This window comes from Ictidomys tridecemlineatus, chromosome 8 (assembly GCF_052094955.1).
Source record: "Ictidomys tridecemlineatus isolate mIctTri1 chromosome 8, mIctTri1.hap1, whole genome shotgun sequence".
NCBI lineage: Eukaryota > Metazoa > Chordata > Mammalia > Rodentia > Sciuridae > Ictidomys > Ictidomys tridecemlineatus.
The window spans coordinates 13771452-13790482 of record NC_135484.1 but is presented as its reverse complement, the minus strand read 5'-3'; the positions used below and the strand labels follow the sequence as shown (position 1 = coordinate 13790482).

Below are 19031 nucleotides of genomic sequence, written 5' to 3'. Positions count from 1 at the left end.
TTACAAAATTCTTAAAAATTCAACAATCAACTTCTTTGAGCTGGTATAAATTGAATCCAGCATAGACCACAATTTGAGCTGTAATGTTAATATCAGCAAAAGCAACTAAAGAGACCTCAGTATCCTTCACTGCTGGTTATTTTAATCTGCATAATTTCTTCCAGCTGTGATGGCCTTTAGAAATTAGATTATAAAATCTATCAAACATTGCTTGGGTCAGAGATCACAGAATAGCTTAGGTAATACTTTTCAAATTTGCCTATATTTTTTCAGACTGCGGCCATTCATTTACTTATCTGCCAATTCCTGTGTATGGTGCCAGATACAATTCTGGGCACCAGAGTATTCAGTGGGAATATTCACTGTTGTTACCAAGAGTACAGTCAGCTATGTGCTTTGTGAAATAGGTATCTTTCCTTCCTCTATTTCCTCTTATCCTGCTTTAATTTTTATCCTAGCCCAGCTAGTACTTGGCATTTCACAATAACACATATTGTAATGTAAATAATGCAAATTCCACAAAGGTAGGGACTTTGTTTACTATTAAATTTTCAGCATCTAAAACATTTCCTGATATAAGGTAGACATTCATTAATAATTTGATGAATACTGAATAAATGTATGTAATAAATGGGAATATAATGAATTTTAAATAAATTGGTTACTAAACCTTCAGAAGGTCAGAGACTTGCCTTGGAAGCCTGAGGCATCTGAATTTCCAATTTTCTTCCATTTCCAAATAGGAAGTAGAAGAAGCAAGTACCAAACATAATAATAGCACATTGTAAGCAGGTAGTAAACATGTTTTCTTTTTCTTTTCTTTTCTTGAACAACAAAAAAATAGGTACTACATATTCAAATGCTTCCAATTTTGTTTTCAAATGAGAATAAAATAAAATAAAATAAAATAATTTTTATTCTCAGAAAAATTAGAAAATTATACATTTTATAGACTTCTGTTTTTCTATTAATACTTCAAAAAAGGGCCCTAAATAAGAAATGATAGAAATGCACAAAGAATCTCCTACCCAGAGCTGATTAAAATTTTGAGTAAATAGCAGAAGAGAGTTGCGAGTTTTGTAATTCTCTTATGTGTCTTTGAGAAGAACGAACTGAGAAAAGACTCCACTTTCTCACATTCAAGACAATGATGTACCCCCAGCTCCATATGTAGGCATAGTGAGTTTACCTCAAATTCTCTAAGAAATTCTTCAGCTTTGTGGCTGTTGTTCAGGTTGTTGATATTTTCAGCCAGCTGTGGAAGAGAATTATTGGACCATCCCTCGATCTCATCTTTACTTGAAAGTACATCCTCCCAAATGGACAGGCCGCCCCTCAGCCTATCTATGTTTTCTTCAATTTTCTCTGATACCTAGGACAAAAAAGGGAAGCCATGTCATTGATAATCTGAGGCTTTCAAGGACTCATCCCTGACGAATGCTTTTTTAATTAGAAAATTATATTCCGGACAAAGTTTAACCAAAATTATTGTAAGCTAATTAGCACATGTGATTCAAGCAAATGCCAATCAATACATAGATTGTTTCTGTCATTTGGAGAGTTGTTTGGATTTCTGAGACACTCAGTTTTCATTCATAAATTGGGATACAAACGGCTACAGGTGTACTGAAATCTACAAAAATATAACTCACTATGAGGTTGAATTCCACAGGATTGGGGTCCATCTATTGCATTTATTGTTCAATGTAAAACAATTATCACTATTATTTGTAATGCTGAGGAACAGGAATGGACATTAAATTTGAGCACATTTATAATATAAGGAAATACCATTGGCAGCAACAGACTGCATATTCACAGTATTATTGCTACATGTTCTTCCTACAGCAAAGGTCTTACATCCAGCCACTTGTCCACGGTTCCTTCCATGTCAGTTTTCACCAAGGCGAAATCACTACTGTGGACTTTTTTCAGTTCAGATAACAAGTGTTTGCCTTTACTGGTAAAACTGTCCAATTCTTTCTGCTTACAATTCATTTCATTTTTGGCAGATTCATGCTGTGGACATAAATGTTTCCTTGATTAACAAAATCACCAGTGATAAGAGTTTAAAGCCATTTGCTTCTGAGAAATTTAATTCATGGTTGATCTTATTCTGAAATTAGTGGTATTATTTAACTCTCTCACTCTCTACACACACACACACACACACACACACACACACAGATGCACACACACTATGTATGTGTATGTGTGTGTGTATGTGTGTGTGTGTGTGTGTGTGTGTGTGTGTATATATAATATCGCTTCTTGAATTGTTAGAATCCTAGAATATCAGCATTCCTAGAAAAAAAATTGTGCTTTTAGCAGGAATTATCTACATCTACGTGAACTGACACACACAAAAAAACTTCTTTTATAAGAAGCAAAACTACTCATTTGGTGGTAGTGGTATTAATGGTGGTGGAGATGGTGGTAATATTAAAATAAATGCATTTGAATTTTACCTTTGAAACAGCCCATTTAAGGTCCTCTTGATCTTTTATGGTGGTTCTGGTCACAATGACACTACTGGCACCTTCTAGGACCTGAGACACAGTTGACTTCAAGTTCTGATACTCTCTCATCAAATCAATAAGTCCACAGCACTGACCCTGGCTATAACAATGGAAGAACGTGTATCATTTAGTGTCACATTAGGAAGGACAAGAGTTCCTTAGGCTTGGACCTGGTATTTCACTATGTGCAAGTATCCACAGGCAGATGCTGGAACCAAGAGAAAATCACATTTTTCCTCTGCTGTTTCTGGTTAATGCTACTTAACACTAATGTCTAATAATGTCCAATATGTTCTTTATGAATAAAGGAAGCACATGAGCATTAAAATAAAATCCGTGAACTCAATGACAAACAAGCAACAGCATATGTTGTTGACAATTCCAACTTACTTAGATTGAGTCACTCAATGTTTGTTTTTTTTTTTTTTAATGTTTTCATGGTGTTTTAATTACTTCATAAGGGCATATACTGGGGGCAAAAAAAAGAAGGAAAAGCAAAATAAAAACAAAGCAAATAAAAACACAGCTCAATAATTAAAATACTTAGGAGCATGAAGTGAGATTCACTATGATATATTCATATATATACATAGGAAAGTTTGGTCAGGGTCACTGCATCTTTCCTCCCTCTTCCCATTCCTCTCCCTCCCCCTTCAGTCCCCTTCCTCTGCTCCACTGATATCTCTTATATATTTATGGTATTTTTCTCCCTCTTCTTTTCCCCTTTGATCTAGCTTCCCATATCATAGAAAACACTGGACCTTTGACTTTTTAAGTCTGGCTTATTTCACTTAGCATGATGTTCTCCAGTTCTGGTGACTTACTGATAAGTAGCATAATTTTATTCATGCTTTTTATGACTAATACTCTGATATATACATATGTGTATATATATTTTGTTAAATATATATATTTATATATAGTATATAAACATATACATATTTTATTAAATATATCACATTTTCTTTATCCATTCATCTGTTGAACGGCACCTAAGTTGGTTCCATAGCTTGGCTATTGTGAATTGTACTACTATAAATATTAAAAATGTGGCTACATCCCTATAGTATGCTGATTTAAGTCTTTTGGATATAAACTGAGGAATAGGTAGCTGGTCATATGGTGGTTCCATTCCCAGTTTTGGGGGGAATCTCCATACTGCTTTCCAGAATGGTTGCACTAGTTTGCACATAAGTATGTGTGTATGTGTGTGTGGCAAATAACATGCTCAATATCATTAGTAATCAGGAAATATAAAATTAAAAACAATGAGATATTTCTATATATCTTTTAGAATGTCAAACAAACAAATAAAAAATGCTTGACAATAGCAAGTGATACAAATGGTGTGGAGCTTCTAGAAATCTCTGACATGTTTGAGTGCAACATGGTGCCAACATTTTGGAAAATAGTTTGGCAGTTCCTTATAAGCATATACTTGACCATGTAACACAATCCCACCTTTAAATATTTAGCCAAGTGAAATAAAATTGATGTATAAATAAAAACTTGAACATGAATGTTAATAGGTGCTTCATTTATAATCATTCACACTGGAAGTTATCCATATACTAGTTGATAGAAAAACTGTGGAACAGTCAGTCAATGGGATATTTAGCTATTAAAAAAGAATAAAGCAAGGATATATATACAATTATGTTTTGCTATGTAAAAATAAAAGTCAGACTCAAGACATTACATTCTATATGATTCCATTTCTATATGATTTTGAAAAAAGGCGAAGCTACATATGATTGACCAATGATTGTGAGAAACTGGACAAAAGGAAGTGATATCAATTACAATAAGACATGAAGGATTTTTTTTTTCCTTTTTCAGGTAGGAGAACAGTTACCATGACATTTGATGATTGTACAACAGTATGAGTGTGTCAAAATTCATAGAATTGTATATGGAAAAGGGTGAATTTTATTGTATTTAATTATAGTTCAAATACAAACAAGTAAAATTACACAAAACAAAAAGAAAATCAGAAGTTAAGACTTATCCAAGCACTTTGTAATTGTTGATTACTACTTTTAATTTACAGTGCTAGGAATCATACCCCGGGCTTCAGACATGCTAGGGACTCTGCCACTGAGCTACAACCCAACCCTGACAACTACTTTTAGAGCACTGAATACTGAACGTTGTTATCTCAACATCCTCGGTAAAGCTCCATAGGACAAATTTTTTAATGTTACTAAAGGGACATAAAAAACCTATGAAGATGAGCAAGGAATTCAACTCATAATCCTATCATCACAAATCTCTAGGTAATGGCCTAATGTCACAAAATTATGGAAATTGAAAGTAAAACTGGGACATTTCTACTTACTTTTCATGAATTAGCTTTTTGGTATCATTCCAGGTGACTTCTAAGCGGTTTATCTCTCTGTCGACTTCAGGTGCAAAAGCTACATCCTTCTGGGCAATTTGTTTAGCTTTGTCTTTCAACCAGCATAGCTCATGTTCATGAGAATTCAATTCATCTTCTAACTGATTGAACACTCTCAACCTGTGAGTTAAAACATGGTTTCATTACTGATCTATTAAGGCAGTGAACTAATTTTACTTTTTGTAAGCACATGATGAGTCCCGAAAGCATGCAGCTTAATAGCTGGAAAAACTTAACACAGCAAGAACATTAATGCATATCCACTGATAAAGATGCTTTTAAAGTTAAATTTGCATTATGACTTGACACTGTACCTCAGAAAACATTGAAGAGCATTGTATTTTCTTTCCATCGTCTGTTATGCTTGAATTTTCTATTTGGTTTTGGAGGTATAAGACTTTTAAGGCTAAGGCTAACCCTGTGGTCAAGGTAGGTGAATATGGATTACAAGATCATGCAAAAACAAACAAACAAACAAACAAACAAAAACCTTTCTGTGCATGAGGTCCAACCCAAAAGAATAATGAACATTGAAGGGTTATAGTTATTTCATTTAAAACAAAACTAGCTTTCCTGAGTTCTGTGGAAAATACCTATTTTTGAACTTAAATGTCCTACTTGATTGAAAAGATTACCATGAGAAAATGATCATGTTTCTTTATCCCTAATAATATTTAGGCATTTGTAAAATGTGACCACAAAGAGGTAATTACTGGCTCATCTTCACACTGGTATCATACTGTAGAGTGTAAGGCAGGGGCACATGTGGTATTCCCCTTGATTCCCAATGTGGAGTGGCTGCAGGCAGGTGTTGTCATTATACCCACCTTGCAAGAGAGTGCCCAAGGTGGTGGAGTGAAACCTCAGGATGGTTGGGGTTTACCAACCATCAATTTACTGCTACATTGTCTCAGTGTTTGTGTGTCCTTGGTGACCTGGGGATACCGATGGGGTTCTTGAGGCCAGTCTGACCTTTCTCCTGCAGCTTTAACATTTCTGTCGGCTTGGCCTGAGTTGGCCGGAAGGTAAGGCTGCTCTTTCCTATGTGAGAAACACTAGGCACCTTGTTCTCTCTTTAAAGGCTATTTTCCCAGATCCCATCCCCTTTTCTGAATGTATTATTAAACTAGTTACATTTTTTTTTTTTTGCTTACTGCCCATAAGGGATATAATGAGGAGTCCCAGCTGGAGTCCTGATATTAACTCCACTGTCACCTAACTAATGCTTTGGCTTCTTCTTTGATTTGGGGTAAAAGGGGTCAAATGCTAATGGTCTTAGCAGGGACAGCATAATTCTTAACAAAATCATGAACATCTTGGGATGCTTTTCCACTGTTTCTTGGCTCCAAGAGCCCAAAAGTGGCCTTAGAAGATAAATGGGGATAAGGTTCTATTAAGAAGGAAGAAGATAGAAACAAAGGTAACATTAGGGGGAAAAAAACAACAACCCTCACTTGTCAAATTTACGGAGGAAACTAACTCTGATTCCTTTGCTTCTCCACTGATCTCACTGACACCCCCAGATGTGCTGCCTTCTCCGTACAGACTGTCAGGTGGACTGGTTTCACATTTGATGGGTGAACAAAGATCTCAGATGACTCCTACCACTTTCCTAAGCTCTTCTCTATGAGAGAGAGCGAGTGCTATTTCACCCTGATTTCTCTCCTCCAACATCTGCCACCTACTGCCAGCCAATGCACCTGCTGTGCTCTTTACTGAGGGGCTGGTGAGCCCTAGAGAGGAATTTGCTGATATTTTTACACCAGAATTACACTACTACTACTTGGATCTCTGTCTTCATTCTTTCTACAGAAGATGCGCCCCTTCTTCTAAAATATCTCACAAATATATAACATGGTTTCTAATCTGTCCTGGAGATACACTCTCAAAGGGGCTCAGATATCACCCGCAGGAAAATTCTTGAGGAAACTTGAGTACTTCTCAACTGAATTAGCCATGAATTTTATCTTCGGAATCTTTAAAATTTGCTAACTATGGCACTATTTAAAGCTTTGCACGAAAGTTCACTCCACAAGAAATGAAAAGCTGAAGGGACAGCAGGCTTCAGCGCCGGCCACTCGAGTACCTCTGCTGAAGAGCTTGGCGGGTGGGCTCCTTCAGGCCTTCCTTGTCAGCCCTCTCCTCGATGTCCTCAATGCTTTTCAGCAGCCCCTCTCTCTGGTCTTCAAACGCTTTCTTCAACACTGCCAGCGCATCCGCCTCACTCTGCTTGGTCCCCAGCAGGTTCTGGATCCTCTCCAATTCTGCACAGAGCTGATCAGCCGTGGCTCTGCAGGATGTCCTTTGCTCCCCGCTCCCACTTTTCAGATGGTACTGGGCTTTGGTAAGCAGGCCATCGAGACCGATGGCAGTGGATTCCAACGCTTTAACGTCCCGGATGGCGTCCCCAAGATCCTTCTCCAACAAGTCAGACTGCTTCTTGTTCATGCTGTTGGTTGCTTCCACCGTTTGCCTCAGCTGGCGGAGAACCCCGGACAGAGAGGCGTGGGTCTGCAGGAACTCTGACAGCTGGGACAGGGCAAGCTGCCTCCTCTCTACCACCTGATTGGCCTCCTCGAAGAGCTGCAGGCAGTCCTCCGTCTTGCCCTGGAGCAGATGGAGGTCCTCAGCACGGCCCAGAGACCCCAGCTTTTCCAAGTGACTCTGCAGACTCTGCAGCTCTCCCTTTTTATTCTCTATTTCTACTGCGTGATCCTGGAAGACAAGAGAGAGTTGCTGAATCCTCAGGTACACTAGAGTCCATGAGTCAGAGAAGCAGGATTCGTGAGGTTAAGTTGGATTTTATGTGCCATGGATAGCATAATGCTTAAAGGTCATCTACAATGAGTCTTTAAGAAACATTCACAATTTCCCATTTTGTTCATCTATATATGTCATATATAAAAATATATATATTATTATGTGAGTCTGCCATATAGGATATTGGACTAGCTCACAAGAAACCACATTGAAAATCTAGCAGAAAACTGCCAACAATCTCAGCATGGTTCCCATTCATGAGAAATTTTATCCTAATTTCTGTCCTAACCCTGACCACAAGGACCTTACAGCTGCCCCTGTCTGATGATGAAATTGAGAGAGTTCTCTAACCCAGGTTCCTGAACTGTTTTTTCTTAGAGCATTTGCCTTACAAATCAATCATAAATTCTTCTTTGTCTCATTGAGATCCACCTTTTAAAGTCTGATCAGTTTTACAACCCAGGATTGTCTTTCTCAAGGACATTCCTCCTTTGAAATAAAATCATCCCAGAAGGCAGCACCTCTCTCCCAGTCTTCTTGGAGGGAGAAGCCTGACTTTGGTACATTCTTCCAAGTTGCAGAGCTACCTCCTGTCCCAAGGACAGAAGTGTGCTCTTTGTAAGGCCAAACAGCAAAACTCGGCAAGGAGTAAATACCCAATAAATACTAAACATTTTATTATGAAATTTTATTTAAAGTGTATTATGTAACTCTTCTCCACTTTCCCCATGCTTGAAAATCAATATCTGATTTTAAAATATTTTTTTGGTGCCAGAATAGACATAGCACATAATTTATAAATAAGCCATGACTTTTTAAATACTTTCAAGCTAAATAGTAATTCAGAACAACTTTATCATTAAAGCATTGCAATTTGTTTTAATTTTTGGTACAGGAATAAAAACGAATTCAAAAGCCTAAAAATGAACGTTCTTATCACTTTATGCTACAAATAATTTGCTCCACTATGAATAAACAGTTTCTTGTTGTATTTCCCTATTCTGTCTTGAAGGGGTTTTATCTGCTTAATTTATGTGTGTAAGAAATTGGCAGGACCCATATACTCGATCATTAAAACATTTTCATATGAATGAAAAGTTAGATTACTGTCACATATTTTCCTTTGTAATTCAAGAACTCTCCCTTGTGAAGGGATTTTTCTTCAATCTTTTTTATTTCTGTTTAGAACTTACCCTACGTGACTCCATTTTGTTATTATTATTATTATTATTATTATTATTATTATTATTATTATTTTGTGATGCTGAGGATTGAACTCAGGGCCTTATGCATGTGAGGCAAGCACTCTACCAACTGAGCTACATCCCCAGCCCTTTTTTTCTTTAATCCTAACAGAAGATTTACCTTCTGCCGAGTAAAAGCTACTTGATGGTCCATGACGCTTATCTCAGAAGTAGATTGTAATTCACTGAGAAATGCTTTGATCCAGACAGAAACAGAAAGCAGCAACTCATCAAATTGCTGGTGTTCAGCAACCACGGACTGAAGAAAATTAATCCTGTGTGGAGAAAGGGGTTAAAGTTAAAATGTTCCATTAGTGAGCAGAATGGGTTAAGGACGGATTTTGGGAATGAAGCTTATCCCATGATGATGTCTTACATGGACAAGCTGAACCTGTGGATAGTTCCTTCTTCCAAAATCCTGCTTTCCTCACAGTTTCTCTGTCTCAGTTAATATTGCTACCACCCACCCTGATGGTCCCCGCTCATTTCCTCACCACCACATCTCACCTGTGCACAGTCGGTCCCACGTGCTCCACCAGATATATCGGTGCTTTGCTCTTCTCCTTTCCACTGTGCTCACCCTGGCCTGAGTTTCTGAGTCTTTGTTTAAGCTGGCCTCTTTCCTGACACCTTCGCTTCCCTACTGTCCACTCTCTAGACTAGTCAGAAACGGTGTCATGGGATCAGAACATTCCCTGTCATGTGTCTATACTGGAGCAGTTTCCTGTTGTACTTGGGAGGCCATGCCCCAGGGGATCCCACGTACTTGCTCCTCTGTCCTCATCTGAGGCAACGATGCCCCGCACTCCCTCTGACCTCCTGTCTGTTGCCCACTGTACCCACTTATTTCTCCCTGGAGCCTTGGGCCATTTGCTGCCTCTGTCTACGTCCTCTTGTCCTCTGCTGGCCGATAACAGGTATAGGAGATGAGAATCCCAAACTGGGATCCCAAACATAACATTACAATCAAATATTCATTACAATGGTTTGTATCCAGAGATCAACGTTTTACTATTTCAAATTTTTATCAAAATTTTTACGCATATTAATTGTACATATTAGAGAGCTCAACTTTTTAACTTTCATATTCTAATCCTTGCAAATTTTTTCTACACATTATCCTTACAGGAATTCATCATATTCTTAAAAAGTCACACATTTGTATTATTAGCTTAAAAGTCCTTTATTTTCCCTCTGAGAGAGAGCAGACAGACCCTGCTCATTTTTAAAGAAAATTTCTCATCTTTTGAGAGTTGACCTCACTTCCTTTATGGAACTTCCTTTGTCGAACTTCCCAGTTCAAATGTCCCTCTTTTTCATTCCTTGAATACTCCATGCTCACCTCTCTCAATGGTTTTCTTGTTGTTCCCCCACTAATCTATAAAATACCTGAGTTCAGGGTTTGCTTTTTTCTATGGCACCAGCCTCCAATACAGTGCCTGGCAATCGGCAGATACCCAATAAGCATTTGTTGATTGATTGAACAAATGAATAAGCAATGGAATAAATATAAGCTCCATGAAAGTGGAGTGATCCACAGCACATTGAAGGGTGCTCTACTCACTTCAGAAACTAAATAAATATGGGCTGAATGAATGGATTTTTAAAATGGTCAGAATGGTTAAATGCTTATCCAAGATTCACATCATCATATGGGTAATCAATATCAATTTAAAGACAAAATCTGTTCTCTTTTTAATTAGAAAGATAAATGAAAATTGCTGATCATCTAGTTAACTAAGATTTAATCCACTTTTGCCTCCATTTAGTATATGAACAGTTTCCCTCCCTCTCTCCAAAGATCAATTTTGAAATGAAATGATGTGTACAAAATGCCTCTGGCTGAGAAATATCACAGGAGACCAAATTTTAATTACCATTTTCTTTTCTTATGCAAATAGCTCAATCAACAAATAATATACACACTAGCAAAAAAAAAAAACACTAGCAACCCTTTACTCTTCAATATATTTCAACTAGTTTACTCATTTTCTCTTTCAGGTGAAACAAAATCTTTGAATTGAGGTTCACCAACAATGCATATTTTAAGGACATTGAGTTTTAAAATGACAGTTTTCTTCCACTGCCTGGTATCAATCCCCTGATGGCTGAGTTAAATAAAATAAAAGTATGGTTTTTAAAAAATTTATGTTCACCATTTAAAATAAATGAACACTATTAGGACTTTTTAGAACCAACCTCTTCCCAATTATCTGTGGTAGGTCTCTCCACCTCTCGTCCAGCTGCTCCAAATGTAGTCTGATCATTTTTACGTCCTCCTTGGAGGCGACTGAGAAGAGTGACTCCTTCAACTGCAAGAGGCTGCTGTAGGAGGAGGCCTGAGACACCACTTCACCCTGTAGGGCCTGGGAAAGCAGAACAGTCACAGACCTCCCCGTGAGAGCACAGGGCGGGGAGGGCCCTGCAACAGAAGGTGGCCACCACAGGTAGATTCTTGCAAAACGGAGGTCATTAAGGCCAAGACAGTTACTACTACTTGACTGAGCAATGGATTCACTTGACCATCACTGACATTTTTTAAATGCTGCTGAAACCTGAATGAGTTTTCTGGAGTCTGAGTTATAAGTTAGGCAAAATTGAAAGCTGTGAATTTCCTATAGAACAAAGAAACTGAGGAAGCAAAAAGAATCACAGAAAAAGTATGATGGATAAGAACCAAAGAACACCTAACAAAAACAGATGCGCTTCTAGGCACCAGGAACATGGTGTCTCTCTCTGTTTAGAGACCACATTAGGCCAAATTGTGGGGTTGAAGGGCTCTTATTTAACTTGCATGAATAAAACTGCTTATTTTTAAATTGAATTAACAAAGACTCATATAGATAGAGAACAACACAAAGAGGTGTTAATTGATGACACGGGTAGTACATATGACAGCACATAGTAGATGCTTATCAAAATGCTTTTTCCCCTTCCTAGCGGAGCCCAGTATATTATAAAAGGAAAACTGCTATATGTATATATCAGAAGAGAATCAGCCTATGAATGACAGGGAAGACCCCAAAGCAGAATGGGAACACATGCTAGCAGTATACAGGAAAGAAGGGGCCCAGGATGGCCAGGAGGTGGGAATGGATGCTCACAGTCAGCCCACAGTACACGGTGTGTGGACAAGGGAGTGACAGAGGCCTAGAGCCCCTCTCAGCCCTCTCACGCACAGCACTTAGATTCCACATGGAGACACCGAGGAGTCCAATTCAATGTACTGGGACATCTTCATGTCTATGCTTTGCTGTTTTTAAGGAGGAGAGCTGTGACTTAGCCTCTTGGACCATCTTGTCTATACTTATAGGAACCAGAATGATTGTCCTTGTGCTGAGGGTAGCCACTGTAGGTGTCTGAGAAGGGACTTTCCAGAAGATGAATGCAGAGCATCCATGTTTTTAAAGCTGGAAATGGGGAGAGAATGGGGATATGGCCCCCTCAACATCAAGGAAGGATAAGATCTGAAGATGGGCAATAGGTTCAGATGCCACAGATAACCTCTGATGGAATTTTTTCTTTTCTTTTTTTTTTTTTTTTTTTACTGGGGATTGAACCCAGGGGCACTTAACCACTGAGCCACATCCCCAGTCCTTCTTGTTCTCTATTTAGAGAAAGGGTCTTTCTGAGTTGCTCAGGGCCTCACTAAGTTGTTGGCACTGGCTTTGAACTGCTGATCCTCCTGCCTCAGCCTCCCGAGCTACTGGGATATTACAGGCATGCACTACCATGCCAAGCCCTCTGATGGGACTATTATTTTTTAAATTTTTAATTTGTTATATCCCCTAATGGAACTATAAGAGAAGAAATTATAAAAATGAAGAGAACCAAGCTCTATCCTAAACTTGTGATAAAAGGTGATGGAGAAAATTGGGATATAAATCTCTGTTAAGAAACAATTTGCCTATTGAATTTTGGGCATAGACAAGTATCACTTCAAGTAATTTATCTACAAAAATCAGTAATGTTGACTAGCTTCATTAGTGCCATGTGATTTTTTTTAAGTTTCAAAAGTTGCCTTCTTCAAAGTTGTGATAAGCTATTATTCTTTGTCTTTCTACCTATTATTCATGTTTGATATCACTGATTTTTTTTGTCTTGCTTGAAAATAATCATGGCTGTTGATTTCTTTCAGCATTATTTCTCTCTTTATTAGTGATTTTCTATTACTGAAAATTCTTATAAATAAATATGAAAATGGAGAGATTATACCTTGTACCAGCTTTGGGGATTACTGATAGTCAACCTCATCCCATGTACTTCTCTGGCCATCCTTCTCACAGCTCCCCTGGCACACCAGCTTTATTCCCATCCCAGACATCATATCGCAGGATTTTCTCATGCACCATGGAACTAGGTCTCCACAGAATTCCACCTGCCATTCCCTCGTCTCTCAGGTCAGAGTTGTTCTCTTCTTTTCAGGATACGTACCTTGATGTCACATGTGGCTTCAGGGATCACAAAACCAAAGCAAGAAGTTTGGGATAGAGATTTCTTTTCTTTGTTTTTTTTATTCTTTTGTGGTGTTCAGGATGGAGCCCAGGTCTTGTGCATGCCAGGCAAACCCTCCACCGCTGAGCTATATCCCCAGCCCCATCTTATTAATTTATTTTTAAGTAACACAACGGTGACAAAGAGCACTTCATGTTTCTTCCTTGCATTTCCTTGAACTTGCCTGGATTAACTGAAGTTCACCCTCCACTTTGACTCTGTCTGCAGACATGCCCATTTCTGGGGAACTGGCCATGGCTTCACATCGCTCTAACCAGGTCAAAAAGGATGACAGTTCTTTCTCGAGTCTAAAGAAAGCAGAGGAAAGGAACGCATTCATCCCAAATCATCATGCCAGAAGACTAAACCTTTCTGAGGTCAGAGGGCCAATGTGAACCATGATAAACCATGCAAAATAGCCTTTGTCATCCTTGCGTGTGAGGGACAAAAAGCAGTGTGTGTGGACTGCACCACTTAAAACTGTGTAAATAAAATGTGATGTAAATAGACACAATGGAATATTACTCAGCCTTAAAGAAGAATGAAATTATGGCGTTTGCAGGTATATGGATGGAGTTGGAGAATACCATGCTCAATGAAAAAAGCCAATTCCCAAAACTGAAGGCCAGATATTTTCTCTGATATGAGGATGCTAATTCACAATAAGGGGGTTGGTGCTAGGGAAGAATAGAGTTACTTTGAATTGGGCAGAGGGGAGTGAGGGGAGGGGGGTGTGGGGGTGGGAAGGATGGTGGAATGAGATGGACATTATTACTCTATGTATATGTATAATTGCACGAACAGTGTGCTCTGCATCGTGTATAGCCAGAGAAATGAGAAGTTGTGCTCCATGTATGTACAATGTATCACTAGTTAGAACAACAACAACAACAAACTGTGTAACGTGTAAACATATAGACACATCCTCTTCCCTCTGGGAGGTCCTGTAGTTTTACATCTTGGATGCCAATTCCTCATCACTTAAAGACACTCCATAAAGCATTTCATGTTTAAGAGTGGCAGTATCTCAAGCAGACACCCTGCTCACCTCTGCCAGTGGGCCAGAAGGTCCTCCAGCGCAGTCTGTCTCTCCTTAGCCTTCCCGAGGGTCCCCTCATACCGCTGCTGTAGAGCAGCCGCTTCCTGCAGGCAGGATTCTCTGTGCACCACCTTCCGGGCACTGGCAGAGAGGGCAGTCACTGTGCTGCTCAGGGACTCCAGGGCCTGACAGAGGTCCTGAGGAGAGTGCAAAAAGAAGAGGGCTGTGCCCCCCAGTTCCCAGGAGATAGGTTCCTGGATGGTCTGCAGAGGCCTGAGCCCATGGAGAGAGCAGACGCTGCAGATGCTATGCTCTTTCCTAGGCCTCTAACCTGTGCAAAGTTTAATTTTAGAAGGTGACACAATAAGAAATGAGCAATCACAAAATTAAACAGCTACGACAATCCACTGTGATAACAATTATTTAAACTGAAATGATTATTTCTGGTAGTTTCCATTTAGTAGTTTTGGCTGTGGGTATCGACAGGTAACTGACATCACAGAAAGTGAAACTTTGGATGGGAGACTGCTGAACATCCATCAGAGGCCACCGACTAAAAGTCAAGACCTGGGTTTCCTTTGTAAGACCCGTCACCATGAAACATTTTCCCTCCATCATCATAAATGGCCATGGTACCAAAAAATATCTGCTATGATTTGTAGCAAGACTTGGTGAAAATGAGGAAGTGACTTCATGGATGTCAAAGTCAAAGGTGGGAGGAGGGCTGGGGATGTGGCTCAAGCGGTAACACGCTCGCCTGGCATGCGTGCGGCCTGGGTTTGATCCTCAGCACCACATACCAACAAAGATGTTGTGTCCGCCAAAAAAACTAAAAAATAAATATTAAAATTCTCTCTCTCTCTCTTTAGATAAAAAAAATGGTGGGAGGAGATTTTCTCTAATAAGAATGTGCTGCTATAGATTGGAATAAATTTCACATTCCCCAACAATTCAGAACGTTTGTGAAAATCATTTATTTTATGCTAAATATGTCAGTCTTTTAAATTCAATTCTTAATTTATAATCACTACATGTAACATGCTAGATCATCCATTTAAAAAAAAAAAACCCACATGGAAAGAAGCCAGGCACAGTGTGAACCTGTGGTTCCAGCTACTCTGAAGGCTGAGGCAGGACGATCACTTGAACCAAGGAGTTTGAGACCAACCTGGGCAACATAGTAAAACTCCATATACATATATGAGTCTGTGTGTGTGTGTGTGTGTGTGTGTGTGTGTATTTCAGATATTTGTTTTTGTAGACATGTATGTTTACTTAAAAAGATACCCTACACACAGAGAGAAAGAGTTATGGCTGAATGTTAGGATTCAATGGTGATAATAATAAGACACTTCAGAATAGGAGAGGTAGTGTGCTGTGCTATGCACACTATAGGTATTGACTTATTTAATCTTCCTAAGAACCCTAAGAGGATGTCCTTTCATTATCTCTCATTTTACAGAATAGAAAACCAACTTGCTTTAGGAAATCTAAGTATTAGAAAAAATAGAATGCCATACTCTCCAGCACTCTGTTATCAATTTAGTTGTATACTGGAGTAATTTCATTAAATTGGATTTTCTTTTCGTCATTTTAAAGTATTTTTAAAAACTGGGTAAGTAATATAAATGCATTCTCATTACATCAAACAATATAAATCCCACCCCCCCTTCCAGATGTGCCTTGTCAATCATTTGCTTTCTGTCATTGCAGCTCATTTTGTTTATTCTTAACCTGCTTCATTTTATCATTTCTTTGAACATGTATCTTCCTCTTTGCTCCTTCCCCCTAATCCTTCCAATGCCATCTGTTTGTAGCCTGCCAAAGATTTGACAATGATCAATGCAAAGACCAGATTTTAAAAGCCAGTTGTTGGAAACAGGTCACTGAGGACGTGTATATATATATAACAACTGAATATAACAGGTTGAAATATGAAATCTGTGGTGCACATGAAAATCATTTATTTTATACTAAATATGTCAGTCTTTTAAATTCAATTCTTAATTTATAATCACTACATGTAACATGCTATATCATCTTTTTGCACACTTGATTTTCTATAATTCTGGCAAGAGATAAAGGTTTTATTAAAACTACTATCTGAAAATATTATAAGTTTTTAGTAAAAGAGAAATATCTCTTAATTGAATATTCATTTTATATATATTTTAGTGAAAATTTACTGGCATACTTACATTTCTTGTGTTATATGAAGTAGATACATTTAATATCTTATTCCTTAACATATTTTTTCCATTTTTAACTCTCCTAAAAATATTTACTGTTTTCTTTTTCAATTGGAGTTATCAAATTTGAGAGTGGATAAATAAGCAGAAGTGTGCATGCATGCTCCTACCATATGTTCTTGGAGAACTCTGTATGTTTCTGTAGCCGAAGAGCATATTTTAACTGGATCATTAAGTCTGTCTTCAAATTCAGACACAGACTGCTGGATCTAAAAAAAAAAAAGGTGAAATATAATAATGTTGGGAAAAATACACATTGAGAAAGCAGTTGAGAAAGAAAGCTACTGAGACAGTATCGTACCTACCTTCTATGAATAACTTCCAATATGATGACAAATGAATTTTTAAAAATCTAAAGTCAATGTGTCCCATTATTTGAAAGGAAACTAATTAAGCCTTAATGATTATCTGAACATAATGTATAGTGACATTTACAGGCTCATGGTACCTATATAAATATTTGTGTGTGTATGTTTGTGTAGACATATGTTTACTTAAAAAGATACCCTATAAACAATTATGAATTTAGTTCATAACTGACAACTTGACAATCCTGACAACTTGGTAGACAATGGGAAAGTTGTTTTTTCTTCATTACACTATTTAAGAAGTTCTTGCTTCACTTTTCTATAAACGCAATGCAAAATGTGTAACTTGAGCCTGCATGCATTCTTACCTTTTGAAGACTGTCTTCAAACTTTTGCTGCTGAGACAAAAGCCCCAAGACTGTTCCTTCAAGGCACTGAGCATGCTCTCGGAGCTCTTCCCAGTATCTTCTTATCTGTGTCAACTTGGCTTTGATTCGAGCAGATTCCCCAGTGGTAATAAACTGAGCAAAAGACTGAGCTGCTTCTTCTAACCCTGTAATGCTGCTGATCTGACTCTCAATCTCCTGGATTGTCACCTAATATTTAAAAAAAGAAAATGACAATGCAACTGAGTAAACTTGCCTTCCTGAGATGATAAAATCACCTACAAGGAAAAATAGAAAAGTCTCCTTAAGCGACATCTAAACATGCTCTGAGGGGGTGGTTGGAGAAGTGAACCAGCAGCACCTTGCTTCCTGACTATTTGAGGAGGACGCGCACACAGACACTGTCTGCAGCACACTCCACTCTGTGGTGGCTGTGCTCACTGGAGAGGGAATAAAGAGAAATGCTGCTCCTGCTTGCGGTGAGATTAGCAAGACGATATGGCTGCACCTTTTACACTCTCTCCAAAGACACAGAGATTTATCTGCTTACTCATTGATCAAGCACTTCAATCAATTAATGTGGGGAAACCATGTGTTCTAGGAATTCATAGGAACACTAATATTGGCATTCAATTACTTTTTCTAAAATGTAGTTGAGTATTTCATGATTTACTAACACCAAGTTTTTCTGATTGCACTCCTACTTGGAGCTAGTCTTTTCCAATCTATCCCCTGTGTCGCATGCCCGTGTTTTCCAAATATAGAATGAATTAGGACACTTGACTCCCATCCTGAGGGATCACACATGCTAAGTAGGACCCAAGACTTGGGATCAGTTCCCATGGGCTGCTGTTGCTGCTGCTGTGAGAATAACCACTTTCTTCAAAAGCTATGCACTCTACAGGAAAAACTGCATACTATCATTTTTAATTTGAAGCAGAAAGGATATTTTACATATAACCCAATGCATAGAATGTACCAATGGCTACTAAGAATGTGCATGCATATGTGTGTGGACCCAGGGGGAGGTGTCTCTCATAAACATTGCGCTTATTCATGTGTGAAACAATGAAATTTCTTTCTCTGTGGAAAAGGGCCGCACTTGTCCAATAAACAAAATGCCCAAAAACTCAAGTCAAGTTTCAATTACAAATAACTTAAATGGATAATACTGTTATCCCGGGGGCAGGGAAGGGTATAAATTTGTGATTTCTAATTGAGACAATCAGAAATAAATTACATAGGATTGTCAGGTAGGCACCACCATTTATTCATTTTATTTTTCATATGTGTGGTATATCTAATAAATATTTGAGCATTAATACAATCTTTCTTTTTGCTGATTTCTAAGATTATCTTACAAAAATTACTCATCAATTCAACAAATAAGTGTTGAGTGTCCTCTAAGCCCTAATAATTCTTCTGGGTGCTTACAACACTACTTGCTTAAGAACTAAGAAAGTTCTTAGTTATTGGACTAATCCATGTCACCAACAAAATCATAAATGGAAACCAATCACATTGTAATAAATAGAAATTCCATCCAAGAAAAGTTGGAAGATGAATCTAGCATATGTTCTTATCTTTTACCAATATCAGGAGCAGCGTGGAATGATGAACACGAATCAGCTCAC

General features: G+C 38.2%; 1 protein-coding gene and 1 non-coding gene across 16 annotated transcripts in view; both read right to left on the bottom strand.

The window, feature by feature from the left end:
* The window catches only part of Syne1 (spectrin repeat containing nuclear envelope protein 1), a 428203-nt gene that overhangs the window by 237927 nt on the left and 171245 nt on the right, over positions 1-19031 (bottom strand). For all 15 annotated transcript variants that reach the window (XM_078018867.1, XM_078018877.1, XM_078018878.1 and 12 more), the window contains 11 exons: positions 17380-17607; positions 16814-16912; positions 14464-14651; positions 13600-13723; positions 11121-11287; positions 9043-9196; positions 7004-7632; positions 4858-5037; positions 2469-2619; positions 1861-2019; positions 1190-1372 (listed from right to left, as the gene is read on the bottom strand). In XM_078018867.1, the coding sequence (XP_077874993.1) occupies positions 1190-1372; positions 1861-2019; positions 2469-2619; positions 4858-5037; positions 7004-7632; positions 9043-9196; positions 11121-11287; positions 13600-13723; positions 14464-14651; positions 16814-16912; positions 17380-17607 (2262 nt within the window). The remainder of the gene's footprint in view (positions 1-1189; positions 1373-1860; positions 2020-2468; positions 2620-4857; positions 5038-7003; positions 7633-9042; positions 9197-11120; positions 11288-13599; positions 13724-14463; positions 14652-16813; positions 16913-17379; positions 17608-19031) is intronic.
* On the bottom strand, positions 8934-9007 carry Trnav-cac (transfer RNA valine (anticodon CAC)). The gene has a single exon. It is a non-coding gene; the product is annotated as a tRNA-Val (tRNA).